This window comes from Boleophthalmus pectinirostris, unplaced genomic scaffold (assembly GCF_026225935.1).
Source record: "Boleophthalmus pectinirostris isolate CB_2022bp ecotype Guang Dong unplaced genomic scaffold, ASM2622593v1 HiC_scaffold_17, whole genome shotgun sequence".
In the NCBI taxonomy this organism is placed as follows: domain Eukaryota; kingdom Metazoa; phylum Chordata; class Actinopteri; order Gobiiformes; family Gobiidae; genus Boleophthalmus; species Boleophthalmus pectinirostris.
Window position 1 is genome coordinate 19347715 of NW_026571115.1, and position 15018 is coordinate 19362732.

The window sequence follows — 15018 nt, forward strand, 5'->3', positions numbered from 1 at the left end:
AGTACTTGGGATTACTACAATTCACTGTGCGGCCATCACTTGTACAATACCTGTATTGTTATGTCATGTTGGTATCTAAACACACGGCTAAGCTATTAACAAGGTGACAGACCGCATTCGATGAAGGAAGATGAGACAAAATGATACCCAAAACGCGGCGGGATGTTAGAGGTGTGTGTACTCACCATTGGCCCGAGATGAAGGCGGTGTAGATGGGCCGTGAGATGCGGTTGGTTTAGCCTGGCTTCGTTCCACACCTCGAGCCCCTTTGATGATCTTACCTCAAAGACAAGCATCAGACAAAGAGGCTGGTTCATCCTTAACCACGGGAGGACAGGAGTAGGGGAGGTTCAGACATAAGAAATATCAAGGCCTCCTATGTCGACTAACAAAAGACAGATGCAAAGGAAACAAAGTGTTGGGGAAAAATCACAGGGAATTTCTGAATTTCTGCAAACACCCATTTTGCTGTGTCAGTCACATACTATCCTAATCCAGCAGCATAAATCTTACCCGCTGTGTAATGTAAGGCATAGTAAGCCTTTAAGTCCAGAGAGCCTATCTAAGGAGCCCTATGGGGAGGTAAATGGGAAAGTGCGCTTGTACAGAAGTTGAACATACATGTGTGAGTTTGTGTTTGCAGTCTTAATGGGTATTAGGGTTTGTCTCCGTAGAAACAGCAGTGAAACTTAAGTGGCAGAACTCAAAACAGATTCCACACACTGCTGTATAGACAAAAAGGCATTTACCCAGGAGGAGGGAGGCAATGCACACTAGAATTCCTTTAATCAAGTTGTTTACGATTTCAAGATTGACGTTGGCTCACTTGGGAACTTTTTCTCCTGTTTTAAGACAAAATGTGAAATTATATGAAATTAGAGGCAGCAGCAGGCACTTATGCACTAAAGACACCCCAAGCCTCGGTATATCATTTCCATATGCAACGCACTCGTCTGCAGATGAAATCGGTGCTCCCGCTCTCCCTCTGTTCTCCCCTTTCTCTTTTTATGTTGCCGCAGTAAAAGTGGGTCTGAAAAAGAATAGCGTTGCAGAAGGAGGTCCGGGGGGTTTAGACTTGTCATGAAGCACCTGATGGTCCTGACAGAGGAGCGGAGGGAAAGTCCCGCCTGGTGGGTGGGACGGGCCACACGCACTCACATCCTCTGTACTACTTACACATGGCTTACACAGACAAGGATGACCCCATGAACTTCGCTAATAACATGGTATCCAAGGTTGCAAATGATGTGTAAATATGGTGTGACAGTACTAAAATTGGACAATTAACTAGTTTGCCTCGAGACAAAAAAAAATAGATAACTTGATGGATAAGAACAATGCCTATAGCACTTTTCCAGACACGACTCCAGTTTCGTGCATTGCTCATTCACTTTACACAGTTCTTTAAGTTTGAATGCTCAATCTAATCTGATTTCAGAAGCTGAGCAGGGTATCGTCCAGTTAGTATTTGGATCGCTGCATTGCACTACACACTATACAGTTTTTGTATCCTTGGGCAAGACACTTCACCACCCTTCAGTGTCCATGTGTGCTAATGCTTGAGAGAGTGTATGTGAGAGTGAACGCAGGACAATTAATGGAAATTAGCTCATATAGCACATATACTACAATCCAGTGAGTTTAAATGCCTGTATATCAAGTTTCTTTGCTTAAATTAAGAGTTACGGCGCAACAATAGCTAAAAAAATGACAGACGGAACTACATAGACCATGATCTTTTTCTCTATTTCAGTGCAGAGTACATGAAGAAATAACAGTTCTAAGAATTTTTAAGTCTTAGTTCTTTAGATTAAGCCTTGTTAAGGAATTTTAAGAGAAAAAAGCTGCATATTCACAATTTTGTTAGCTTCCACACAATACCGCAATAAATATTGTACCATGAGATGTATATCATGAAAACATTGTACTGAGAGATTTGCATATTGTTACATCCCTAATCGCTTTCCCACGATATTGCAATAAATATCGTACCATGAGGTTCATACCGTGATGAGACTGGGATATTGTTAAAACCCTATTAATTTAATAATAGAGCACATTTGTTGAAGGCAGTGACAATTCAGTAAAACTGAACTTTTTGACAGCCTTGTTATAACATCCATTGTTTTGTACCATTGTGTCTTTCAGGGAAGCACACTCCGAAAGAGAAAGATGTACGAAGAGTTCCTCAGCAAGGTCTCCATCTTGGGTAAGCCTTCATACATTATTCACAAATTAGCTGTAGCATGAGCAGCTTTGCACGTGTATGCTAACCAGCGGGTCAAGGAGTTTAGAGTGCAGACAAATCGCCGCATATACTGTAGATTAGCCCACATAAACAGTGGCCCACGTTGTTTCACCAGGTCAACGGTCTGGTCGAGTCCTAATCTGCTCAAAAACGCTTCATACCCAACTGGTCACACTCTGCACTGTCACTCCAACTCAAACATAAGGGGGCTAAGTTAATCTTTCTCTCCTGGAATTTGGATAATGGCAAACCTATACAAGCTATTCACTTTGTTAGCCCTGGTGGTGAATGCAACTTTCAAACCAGTTGCAATTAGAGCTGACACGCCGTCCCCTTCCACTTGATGGTTTGTGTGTGGTGCATAGAATCAGGCCGTGCCCCCTGTACAGAGTTATTAGCTGGCTGAGTAAACACATACACTCAATTGAGGTCTTAGCAGGGCCCGGTCTCTTTTTATTCTCCTTCCCTCTTTTCTGAAAACCTTGTCGAGGCCTGCATTGAGAACTCCTCTTAGCAGCACTCCGACTCATTTTTCTTTCTGTCACTCTCCTTCGTTCTCAGGGAAGAAGGTTTCGGGTGGGGTGTTGCATTTTGTTTGTCTTTGATTTTTGAGATAACCATGAAATAGGGTACAGGCCTTGATGTTGGTGTTGTGAAGGAGGGGAAACAACATGCTTAAGGGTTGAGATCCGAAAGGGCATAAAGGACGTTTGAACTACTTATTTTTAATAAAGTTGTATCTATTGAATGAAAGCTAATTATAAGCTTTATCCACTGTCAGAAATTGCAGGTATAGTCATAGTTATATTCATTCATAGTCTAAAAACACACTTCTCTTAACACAGGAGGTTTTGAAATAAAAATTTGAGATTCGTTATTAGAATACCATCTGCCAAGAGCTGTCACAGATTTAAAAATGACTCGAAAAGTTTGTTTAAAAGGGTGTTATACCATAGAAGACATCCAACTGATTTTTTCTGCTCGTCAGTGTTCTCCTTGTAGAAACATTGTCAAATAATATGTATATATATATTTTTTTTTCAGTAAATAAATACTCCTCTCATCAATTGATTGAAATAACTGAAGAGAAATACAATAGGAAACTGATTATTTTATTTTTCCCCCAAACCTTTAAAAAAATTTCCACTCAGCACATTAGCACATCTCATGTTACCTGGCTCTCCGTTCAGGATCACCTCAATGGGAGCCAGCCTTTAGCGAGACAGAGAACATCTATTGGGGGGGTCTGGCAGACACTCCGGCCCCACTGGGACAGGACACTAGACACCTCTGCACCACCACGCTTCACTTTATTTAATCCTAAAACACATAAAGACACACTCTCAGATCGGTTACTGAGCACTTCCGGAGACAATACAAGAGATTTTAGAGAGGCTTGCGTCTCAGTCAAATCAAAACATCGAATTGCGGACTAGACAAAGCTCAGGGGTACGAGGAGACAGAGAGCTTATGAGGACTTCTGTGTGGCTATCTTCAATATAAATCCCTCTAACTATAAATAAAATACCAATACTTCAGATGTTCAAAAGTTTCTGCGGGTTGGAACTTTATGCACAGTGAAGATGTGTGGCTGTCTGTGTTTTTGGTCTCAGCGCAAATACCAACAGCTTCTAGAAATATCTGGGACTTAAACCACGTCACTGTACATGTGGTCGGCCGGCTGGAAAGACAGCTGTCTCCGCAAGCGCAGCTAAAGTATGCATCATTGGAAATCAGTTCTTGTAATCACATATAACCATACCACACTGTAAAATCTGACTAAAGACAGATTGAAAACACAGACTACCTTTTTAAACTTTATTTAATGTTACTTCAGGACTGTTTTGCTGGTATGGTTGCAATTTTTGAATTATTGTTAGATCAGAAAATTCACTTTCTTTTGCATTTGCACCTAAAAAAAATCTTTTTTGTGTGTTACTGTTTTATTTAAATGAATGTTAGTCATAACTTGATACTGTATGTATTTTCCTAAAAAAATAAGACTCAGCTTTCACCAAAAGTCAGAACCGATTGTGTGTGGGCTTTCAAATTTAGAGCTTATTTTTGGGGGGTTCATGATGGACTTGTCTGAGATTGCAGGCCCTGATGAATGACTGGATTACACTAAGGTGGAAATTACCATACCACCAGCATCTTACTGGACTCACCATCCATCAAATACACTGTAGTGATTTGAACATTTTCTGCTCCAATCAATTGAAAAATATAAAGAGATAAAGAGTTGGAATATTTAAAAAAAAGTTTAAAACTCTTTGTGTTTGATTTGCAGAGTCTCTGGATAAGTGGGAACGCCTGACTGTAGCAGATGCACTGGAGCCAGTTCAGTTTGAGGACGGAGAGAAGATTGTGGTTCAAGGAGAGCCTGGAGATGACTTCTTTATTATAACTGAAGTAAGGGGATGTATGGACCATAGTCTCAAATGTTTTAATAGAAAATATAGTTAGATTTACATTTTTTCTTTATGTAAAGTTATGGTTGTCTGTGTCTTGCATTTTGTAGCCTTGTTTTAATTCAGAATTAGTTCTGAATGAGGTTATTTTTCTTCTAGTTGGATTTAAACCATGGGTTTCCAAACTTTTTTCATCAGGGGCCACATGTCAAAACACAGACGAAGCAGAGCATATCCATTTATAACACGTTAGAAAGCCACCAGAGTTAGATCTTCAGTAGGATACACTAAATATTTGATGTTGGCATTATCAAGGTAAAGTTTAAAAAAAAAAAAGCTTGTCATAAAAAGTACTGATAATATTGGCCTGATCTAAACCAAGATTTAAAACTGATTTAGTCCTTGTTTAAAGGTGGTTTAGTCCTTAATAACTTCTGGTTTAGTTGTGATTACTTGGCTTGTCCCAATTCATTTGTGCTCATTGTTAGAGAAATTCAATCTCTGTGCTGTACTGAGAGCTGTCACTACCAGCTCATTCCCTGTTACCTTAACCTATGTCTTCAAAGGTATAATTCTCCCCACAACAGAAGCATAGTCAGACTGGAAAACACTAGACTGGAATGGACAACACTATCATGCCTTGAGGGTTCATGTCTCAGGGTGCTGGGGCCTGTACTCGTGGTAAATAATCTTCTCCTGCGTTAGAACCCCATCTCTTCTCTTCAACTCTCGGGCCAGTACAGTTTACCCTACAACACAATTTTTTTTGCATTAAGGCCAGATATTTTGTGAAACTTACTACATGTATTAAAATAACCTGCTAAAAGACAACTGCTGTGTTTGAACCAGCTTTAAACATATACACACAAGAAGCTTTGAATACAGTGTATTAGCAAGGAACTACCATAAATAATACTCTATAGTCTGTGTAACATAATAATTTCTTCCAGTTTAATGACTTCCCTGTCTACATCCTCAGACATGCTTCTCTGTCCCGTTCCTCTTGACGACTTCATTTGCCCCCTCCTCTTAAAGCCCCCCCCCTGTCTACCGTCCCTACACACTTTTGATTATTCCCACACTGGCACATCTTTCAATGTCAAGTTAAGCTGAAGGTCAAGTCAACTTTTGTTTTGTTCCTTTTTCCCAGACTTCAAGGTCAGCTTCTGGTTTTCCCATTGTCTGTATTTATGGCCAATCTAATACTGTCAAAAGGTCTTTGCAGCAGCTAAGGATTTCCCAAACCACAGAATATCTTAACTGAATGTGCTGACATACTTAAACATTCCTCAAATATTTATAGACTACACTGAAAATATCTCACATTGACCAGCAGGGCTAAATTTGAAGCTTCAGTCAACCTCCCTGGTGGCAGCAGAAATCCCTTGAAAGCCAGTTTGTCTGTGCAGAAAATAAACCCCACAGGATTTAGAGCTCAAATAGAGCAGTTATAGCAGTAATGCATGAGTCATCATCATTGGAATTTAATACAATGATGCACCAATCCAGCGTTTCATGCTCTGCCCTTAAATATCCACTGACGCTCCATATGAGCCGATACCTAGGCCTAGACAATAACAGATTTTGAAGCATGATATATTTCTCAAGTAGACGATAAATGATAACATTGAAACTCATTTATGTCACTGACACAATAATCTAGGAGCATATTTTAAATACAAAAACTATTCTAAATCTACAATATTGTTAAAGAATGGAGCTGCAATAAATAAACAGCAGAATGAAACACTTAAGCAGTTAGTTTGCATCTGTAATGAGTCATAGAAGTTATTAATTCAACTTTTTACCACCTAAATCTTATTGTATACTCAAAAATAACCACACATTTCCCAGTAGTGCAAAGAAAATGTACCCACAAAAAATACTGACCCCAAAAATATAGTTCCAGCTTTCATTTATTGAACGATAATTCAATATTGTAATTATGGTGACAGATCTATCGATACCAGACTGAAATAGCTCTCTCTCTCTTTTTTTTTTTTAACAGATAAGAGATAATAGATAAGAAATTGGTTTACTTAAATTGACTTTAAAGGTGCACTTATCTACTATCTATCTTTCATTTATTCAGTTACAGATGATTTATTGTTAATTTGGTCCCTCCACCAGAAATGTTGCAAAGTGCCCCTTAAAGCTGCATATATGATGCGTACAGACAGAAAACATATCAGTGTTGTGACAAACGACTATTGCAACAAAATAAACAATGCTGAACTTTCTGAAGTCAAATCATCAGATAGGTAGGTTTATGCCATATGTAGATCTCATGCGTGAAAAGACTCCTATCGGACCATCATTTATATGCACTAGTGGTTCTCTATAGTGCATGTACCCCTAGTGGTGGTGACTTAATTTAGAGTGAATTTTATCTACTTTTTCTCACCCCAGTCCTTTTTCGAACTTCTGTGAAATGGTATAGTCCTGTTTTAGAGTTTAGGCTTGCTTTAATTTCTGTTACATACTAGCTATGATATGTTATACTCTAGAGACTATATTTTATATCTTTATTTGCTTAGATGGTACTTGGTGTGAAAGGTTTGAGAACCATTACACTATTCATTTTTTTCAATCAAGCATACCACATCTTAAGGACATCTAAACTATTTCTGCTGAACCATGTGATTTTCCAGCCCAAACTCCCCCTGAGCTCCAGTCTGTGTCGGTGTCAGGGCGGCAGCAGGGCCCGACTTTCCCAGAGCGCCCGGGAAGATGGTGGAATGTGTGTCGGCCACTTTCACATGGGGTCGAGAGAGCCAGCCCCCCGGGAGGCCGAGGCTGAGCGGGGATGAGTCACAGGCCAGCAGCAAAGCATGATGGGAGAGAGGAGGAGATTTGGGGAGTTTTACCACCACATCCGAGCCTCGTAATCTTCTCCATGTCAAAAACTGCAATTAAGATGTATGCAATAAGATTAGTGAACAGTGCCATTGCTGTTTTCGTGGTGGTAAAAAAAATCTAGATGAGCATTTGTAAAGAATTTAAAATATTCTTAGATACTGAATACTGCACATTGTTTGATAATTTGATAATTACTTACTTTTTAAATATAGTATTGAGTAAACGTATTGCAAACTTAAAACGTATTGCATTGTGGAGGGTCTGTCAATGCTTTTTTCCAAACCATATCAAGTTGCAAGTCAGATCTGTGGAGAGGCAACCCCGCTCGCTGTCAGAATGTTTTTTTGTTTTTTTTTTTTTTTTTTTTTCTGAGCTATAAAACCACCTGTATTTGAATAAATGTAAGGTAGAGCTGTTTAATGTCATACTGTTGAACGTTTCAGGCAGAGAAAATGGCATATCCAACCAAAAAGTTACACACTCCACCTTTAATTGTTCAAGAATGTATTTTTTTGTTCCCAGGTATGTTGTGGTATTTCAGATGTTGTAGCTGTAGCAATAAATAGCAGAGATTTTGTTTAGGTTTAGTAATGGCAGAAATAGAACTTGGAGCATTTCAGTTTATTTAGGATTTTGTTTTTTGAAATTACAATTAAATAGTTGTGGATGAAGTAATAGCAACTGTTGTAAAAATAGCAACTACTACTACTACTTCTACCTCTATTTCTACTACTGCTACTACTAAGAAGATACTTTGACACCAGTGGCCCTAATGAAAAGTGACATGTTTACATTTTATTCATGTTCGATTATGCTCTTATGCACTCAGCACTCACCACTAAAATTGTATATTCTGAAAAGGATGAAAAGAAAAGGAGTGTGTATTTTTCAGTATTAAAGTTTCCCACAGATTATTTTATTGTATCATGCTACATCCAAGCTACGTGTTTGTTGTGGTGATCTTTGCAGGAAAAAGCCCAAAAGAAACAGGAAGGAGATAATTAAAACATCAATATATCTTTTTTCACATTTGACCTTTGAACCCCAAGGTCACTAAACTAAAAGGTCATTTGGGACATGCAAATTTGAAATCTCTTTAGTGTTTTTTATGGTTTCTTTTTGGCATTTGTAATTTAGTTAATGTAGCTTTAAGATTTTACAGATTTAGCTGAATTTTACAGTCACTCTATTAGAGGCTGGTCATAAATTATAGTATGGATTAACACATTTTCATGCTGTCGCTCTGTTGTCTCCGGAGAATCCCCAAATCTGTAGAGTGTAGTGAGAGATGAGAAAGTGCCTGTTGTCTTTAGTGTTTTCTATAAGCACAGTCTTTGTGTGCGTGAGTGACAAGGTGCAGACACTGCCGGTGCTGGGTGGCCTTGTGAACAGATATCACCTTACTCTGCCTCTCTCTTTCTCTCTCTCTTTCTGTCTTCTTCTCTTCCCCTCTCTCTCCATATCTCTCACTCTCTCTATCTCTCGCTTTATGTTTCCCTGACTTTCTTTCTTTCTGGCTCTCTTTCTCTGGCCCTCACTCTTATTTCTCTCTCTTTCTGTCTTTGCTCTCTTTTTCTCACTCTCTCTATACTCGCTCTCTTTTTCTTTCTTTCTTTCTCTCTCCGTGTTTCTGTCTCTAGCTCTAGCTCTCTTTCTTTAGCTTTATTTCTCTCTCGTTCTCTTTCTCTCACTCCCTCTCTGTCTCTCTGCTTCTGGTTATCTGTTGTTGATTCAGTGTTTTTTTTTCCTTTCTAAATCAGTTTGTCCCACTGGCAAATTCTCCTCTGCATTTAGTTTACTTTAGTTTATTTATGAGACTAAACTAAAAGATTTTTGATACAGGGACAGTGCATAATATATGTTAACCTTAACAGGAGAGATGCATTGTACCAGGTTGTAGCGCTAGAGCTATTTCCACCTGTTGTCCCTGGGCAGGTTGATGTTATAGTTCATAAAATCAAATATACAAAGAGAATGACTTTATAATGACTGTAACATCATAACAATTCTGTATCCTCATTCACACACATTTGGCCTGTCCTTTAACCAGCGCCTCTGGACAACTTGTCAAGAGCAATAGTTCATATAAGCGCAGCACCCAGGGACCCATGTCTTGATATTTAACAAGGATATTGCTGTTGGTCAGAAGTGTCTAGCTGGAGGATTAGTCTTCTGTAGTGCACATTTGGAGTTGACTGGGCTCATTTTCTCATACATGATGGAAACATGTAGCCAGGCTGGCGCCACCTAGTGCCTCCACTCAATTTAATTTCTCTCCAGCAACAAGGTCAGGAATTGGAATACACTAGACAGTTTGCAAGAACCCCAGTAGTGTGAGTTCAGGCACCAGCCAGTCAGCGAAGAGCCATACATTCTCTGCTGGCAACGATTCCCGAGATCAATGATTTAAAGCCGGAACAAAGAGAATTTCTGTTTGGTGAATCTTATCAAGGGGAAAGAAGTTATTGCCCTTCTTCCCACGGGATCTGGGAAAAGCTTAATATACTAGTTAGCCCTGTTAGTGGCACATTACATACTTCATGACCAAATAGCAGTGATTGGTTAAATAAAAAAGTACCCGCCTACCGTCGATCAAACAAATTCTAATGCTGCGACGGTTTCCAAGAAGTGAAGTGGCTCCACAAAGAAAGACCATACTCGGTCACAGAACTGAACCTGGGACATTATTGCAGTGAGGCAAAAGTGCTATCCCCCAGGTGAGGACTCAGTTCATTCCAGTCTCATTGTGCTACTTGGATTTGCACAATATTGTACTTCTAAAATAAATACATTTTAAAAATGATGCCTTATATGTGGATTAGTTATACACGCCTAATTTTAGTTATCTTGTCTTGTAATGTTTTTCATTCATACTTATCTCCTATTCTTGCAGAGGGATAATTCTGGTCTAGATTGCTCTGTGTAGAGAGGAGGATCCCCAGTGTTTATGTAGGAGATGTGTGAGTGCTGCCTGTGGGATGGCACAGTCTGATGGTTATCTGGACCACACCGGATGAGGCCTCTGTACTGTACCTGACAGAGCTGCACTGTCTCAACCTCTTTGTTTGGACTTGAATGGAAAGTTGTACACCCAGGAGATCTACTGCACTGCCCACTCCTATCTCCTCTATTCAAGAGTCTCTATATCACTAGTCACTTAAAAGTGCACTATGTAACTTTTCTGGTGTCAGGCCTGTCCCGTTTCCATAGAGATGTTATTGCTTTGCCTGGAATGTTGGCAAAATTGAAATTGACTAAATTGACTATTTCCATGCAAACAATGACTCTACCATGCCAAGTTACAAGTATTTCAAAATACTTCTGAGCAAACAAGTTGGAGCTCCTCCAATATCCGTTTAAGAGTTATTTCTGCATCAGCTGTTACATTTCTTAAACAACATATTTCATGCTCATATATTCAACATTTTAAAAATTCCCAGGTTTACTCTCATTTTAGATTAGAAAAGAAAGATCTTTTTAACCTAAAAAAATGACTTGAACTTTACTTGAATCCATATTTGCCATCATCAAAGTAAATTTCACTGTACAAGGCTGTGTTTTGTGCTCATTAAGACTGATTATGTCCACATTGTATTATTGGTTTGGTCAGCACACGGAAAATGGAGCCAAAGAAGGATTAACAACAGTGAGAAGGAGGGAAGGCAAAAAGTCAAGTATGTTTAGTGACATTTCAATCAAGCTCTTCGTTTTGCCTTTTACCTTGTTTACCTGCTCCTATTACATAGTATATTACAAATTATTTATTGCATACTGATTACAAAATTATCTGCTGTGAAAAGATTCATGTGTTGGTGGCCTTGGGTTTTGGACTGAGAGGGTTCTATTGTACACTGTAAGCCAAATTCACAATCAGCTTGACTTCTGTACATATTTTATTAGTATTGAGGGGTTAATCTGGGTCATTATTTTGAGATCTTGTAAATTCTGGCAGAGTTATACAAGTACACTTTGTATTTCCGAAATCCCACTCCAGTTCAATTACATTATGTTTGTTGAAGCCAAAGATTCAGTTTTAGTTCCCACACCACACTGGAATATTTGACTGTGTGTTTCTGTGTTTCTGATGTCACAAAACAGGTGTTTGTTGGATGGAAAGCAGCTAAATCCTGTGCACCTGCGTTCTTATGAAGCAGAGGAATTTTGCCTTGGCCTTAATCCTCCTGATGATTTTCAGAGCCTTTTGGAATACCCCTCTTTGACCCCTCCCACCCCACACTCATCTCCTCATTAACTCTTCCCCTCTGTCTCTCCTTTGTTTCCAGGGAATAGCTTCAGTTCTGCAGCGCAGGTCAGACAACGAGGAGTATGTGGAGGTTGGACGCCTGGGGCCATCAGACTATTTTGGTGCGTATAATGTACACATTTTGCATTTTTACTTACTGGGTACTACACACATATTCAGCTGCTCAGTTAGAGGTAACGTGGCTCTAGTTCAGTGATTTTCAATTAGAAGGCCTAGGCCCAGTCTGTGCACCAGATGTCCTGTCATTATTCAAGATTGTTTGTTTGTTGTTTGCATTTCACTCATCCTTCAGTAATGCAAGGTGCATTACCCATGTAGTTGTAAGTATAAGGCAGAGTCACTGGTGTGAAGCATGAAGTAAACAATGTGTCAATTATATGTCATATGAAGAAATAGACTGTCGTCTGTAAAAGGCAAATAAAACTGACTATGGTTGAATGTGCTCCTACAGTTTAATCCTTTGATGCATTTTTTTGATGACATCCATGTATGCTGAGGTAGTCTTTTCTCAAACATATGAACACCTGTCCTACCTGGTTGTCTTGTCTTCATCAGGTGAGATTGCGCTGCTGTTGAACCGCCCCAGAGCTGCTACTGTAGTGGCCCGGGGCCCGCTCAAGTGTGTGAAGCTGGACCGGCCAAGGTTCGAGCGTGTGCTGGGGCCCTGCTCGGAGATCCTCAAGAGGAACATCCAGAGATACAACAGCTTCATCTCCCTCACCGTGTGACGCCTCTGTCCCACCACCACCTGCAGGGTGCCCACATCAGCATCACGTCAGTTCGACCAGAGCGGGTTTACAAAGAAGAGTGCTCATTTCCTGCCTTTTTTTCTATTTTGTTTGATCTTGTGCACTTTGACTTGACCTGTGCTGTCACATAGCTTTATGTCAGAAAGAGGATGTAAAAACCTGAGGGGTGAGACGTCATGTATCTCATGTAAATGTGTCATGCATACAGCGTGTTGACTGTACATGATGCATGCTTCTATCTGTCTAAATGGAGATTGCACTTTGATGGTCTAAGGATGGATTCAGGACATAAGCAAGTTGTGTTTACGTACAGCTTTTGCCTTTTCCACTTCTGTGTGGTGGTGCCATTTGTAGGTCACTGCACATTCTTCTACCAATATATTTAGATACATTATCGGCTTTTATTATTTACGCTTCTATTGCCGCGTAGAGGCACATGTATGTTTGAAGTGGCAATGTTTTGTTGTGGCAAAAGCTTTTTGAAACTTTCTAATTGTCAATTTGCCCTATGGAGTAACTTTTACCAGCCCAGTGCACGCACACACAGTACTTTTATCTAACAGTACTTTTTTTTATTTATTTTAATGTATACACCTCCAATGTCTCAGGACTCTCCAAAACTCAAATGCTTTTTAATGCTGATTTTATTTCTGCCTAGAAGGACCTTTTTACTCCACTTTGTAGCATTGGGTCAACATCTTGATCTATCATTTTTAAGACTTAAAAGAATATTCTTCACATTTAAAGTAAGGAGTTGAAATAGATATAATGTACTGTATTTACCTGTGTTGCTTTTCTTTGATTTGCTGTATCACGTCTGAGGCTCCACAAGTGACCTCTTTCTGTATCTTGTCTGTGTGTCTTTCAACTATAAAAATCATCTTGAGCAAATAAAGATAGGCTTGTGAAATAATAGTCTTGCACTTTTATAAATGTACAAAAAAAAGTCTAAGTCTATAAGTCTATTTTTTATTTTCTTACAAAGATGCAGTCTGTTCACCGATACCATGCTGGAGTCTGTGTCATATTCAAGTACATGAGGTTGGTTTTTCCAATTTGGCTATTCATACGCGTTAGCATGATTAGTCAACAGACATAATACAGTACTTCAAAAGTTAAAGGTGCACTATATAATATTTAAGTAAACAGCTACCCTTTTCCTTTACTTCAGTAGAGTAGATTTAATCCAAATCATCCAAATAATTCTAATCAAGATGTATGTGACACAAGGTGAAACAAAGTGTTTTCTCTTTGAGGAAAGAACTGAGCCTAAATGTGCAGAGTTTGTGTTAAACATGTGTGAATGAAACAAAATTCCAGTTATGTTTGTGATGAGGAAACAACATAACAGAGATCAGAAAATAGCGTAATACGGGCCCTTCATACTGGAATAGATTGTTAGCGTCAACACTGAAAACACACATTTTCATTAAAAAAAACAATCAACAAATAGAGCTGCTTTGATGATGTAGCCATCATTTTTCTCACACTTTCTGCCCATCTCTCCTGTGCCCTCCCTCTGCCCTGGCTGCCCTTTATCACTCCACCTCTGCTCTCCATCTCTTTTCACATTAAGCCAAGTGTCAGTCATCCTTCAGAGTGCACTGTCAGAAAACCTCAGCGCTCCTCCCCGGCCATTTTACAACAACATAGCAAACTAAATACCCTGACCAGCTTTGACACATTCCTCCTAATCTTAATGCCCACTAAATCAAGTGAAGAATGTGGCCCCAGCACAGATAGTGAGCCCACTGGTACCCCCTCCGCACTTACCAATATGCACGTACACTTTAAATACAAATCTAAGGAAAGAATGGAAAATCATTTGTATTTTTCTTAGTTTTAATTGAAGTGACTGAAGTGTTGTGGCAGTTGAAGAGCCTGCCTGGGTGGGCTCCTTTGGGACATAACTTGGCAATAGTGCTAATGGGCGCTAAGGTAAAGCATTAACAGAAGTGGCACAGGGCCAATATGAGGATAAGCAATCTCAACCAAACACATAGTTTCACACAATTTTCAAATGAGCTCACACACTTTTCCATTTCAACCCTTTTTTAGTGCTCATAGTTCAATGTTCATGTGGCACTCAAAATGGAAGTCATAACTATTTATACACAGGGCACCACCCAGGCCCAAACTTGAATTGAACAGAAGATATTTTATAGTAAGTCCTATGTGGCCCAATCTTGAAACTGTCAAAATGCATTGCCACTTTTTCTATTAATTTAACCAAGAATATTTTAGTGTGGAGAAATTACATTTAAACCAGAAGATACAAGTGAAGGTGAATGATGAACCAAGTCTCAATAACCTAGGACAGTTATGTCAATGTGCTTTTTATGGAAAATCCGACCTCAGCATTACTGAGTAGAACCATTCCCAAGAGACTGTGAGATGTATGACTTAACCAATAATGGTAATGTTAGAAAAATGTCCTGAAAACAAGAGTGACAATGAGCAACTTCCTCAGAATCCATTGCAAAAGTA

At 39.3% G+C, this 15018-nt stretch overlaps 1 protein-coding gene across 1 annotated transcript in view; it reads left to right on the forward strand.

Annotated features, from left to right (window-relative positions):
* prkar1b (protein kinase, cAMP-dependent, regulatory, type I, beta) overlaps window positions 1-13444 on the forward strand; it is a 51180-nt gene extending 37736 nt beyond the window's left edge. Inside the window, exons 8-11 of the mRNA XM_020932630.2 lie at window positions 2149-2209; window positions 4539-4660; window positions 11802-11883; window positions 12338-13444. Of these exons, the coding sequence (XP_020788289.1) occupies window positions 2149-2209; window positions 4539-4660; window positions 11802-11883; window positions 12338-12510 (438 nt within the window). The 3' untranslated portion in view covers window positions 12511-13444. The remainder of the gene's footprint in view (window positions 1-2148; window positions 2210-4538; window positions 4661-11801; window positions 11884-12337) is intronic.
* Window positions 13445-15018: the final 1574 nt, after the last annotated feature.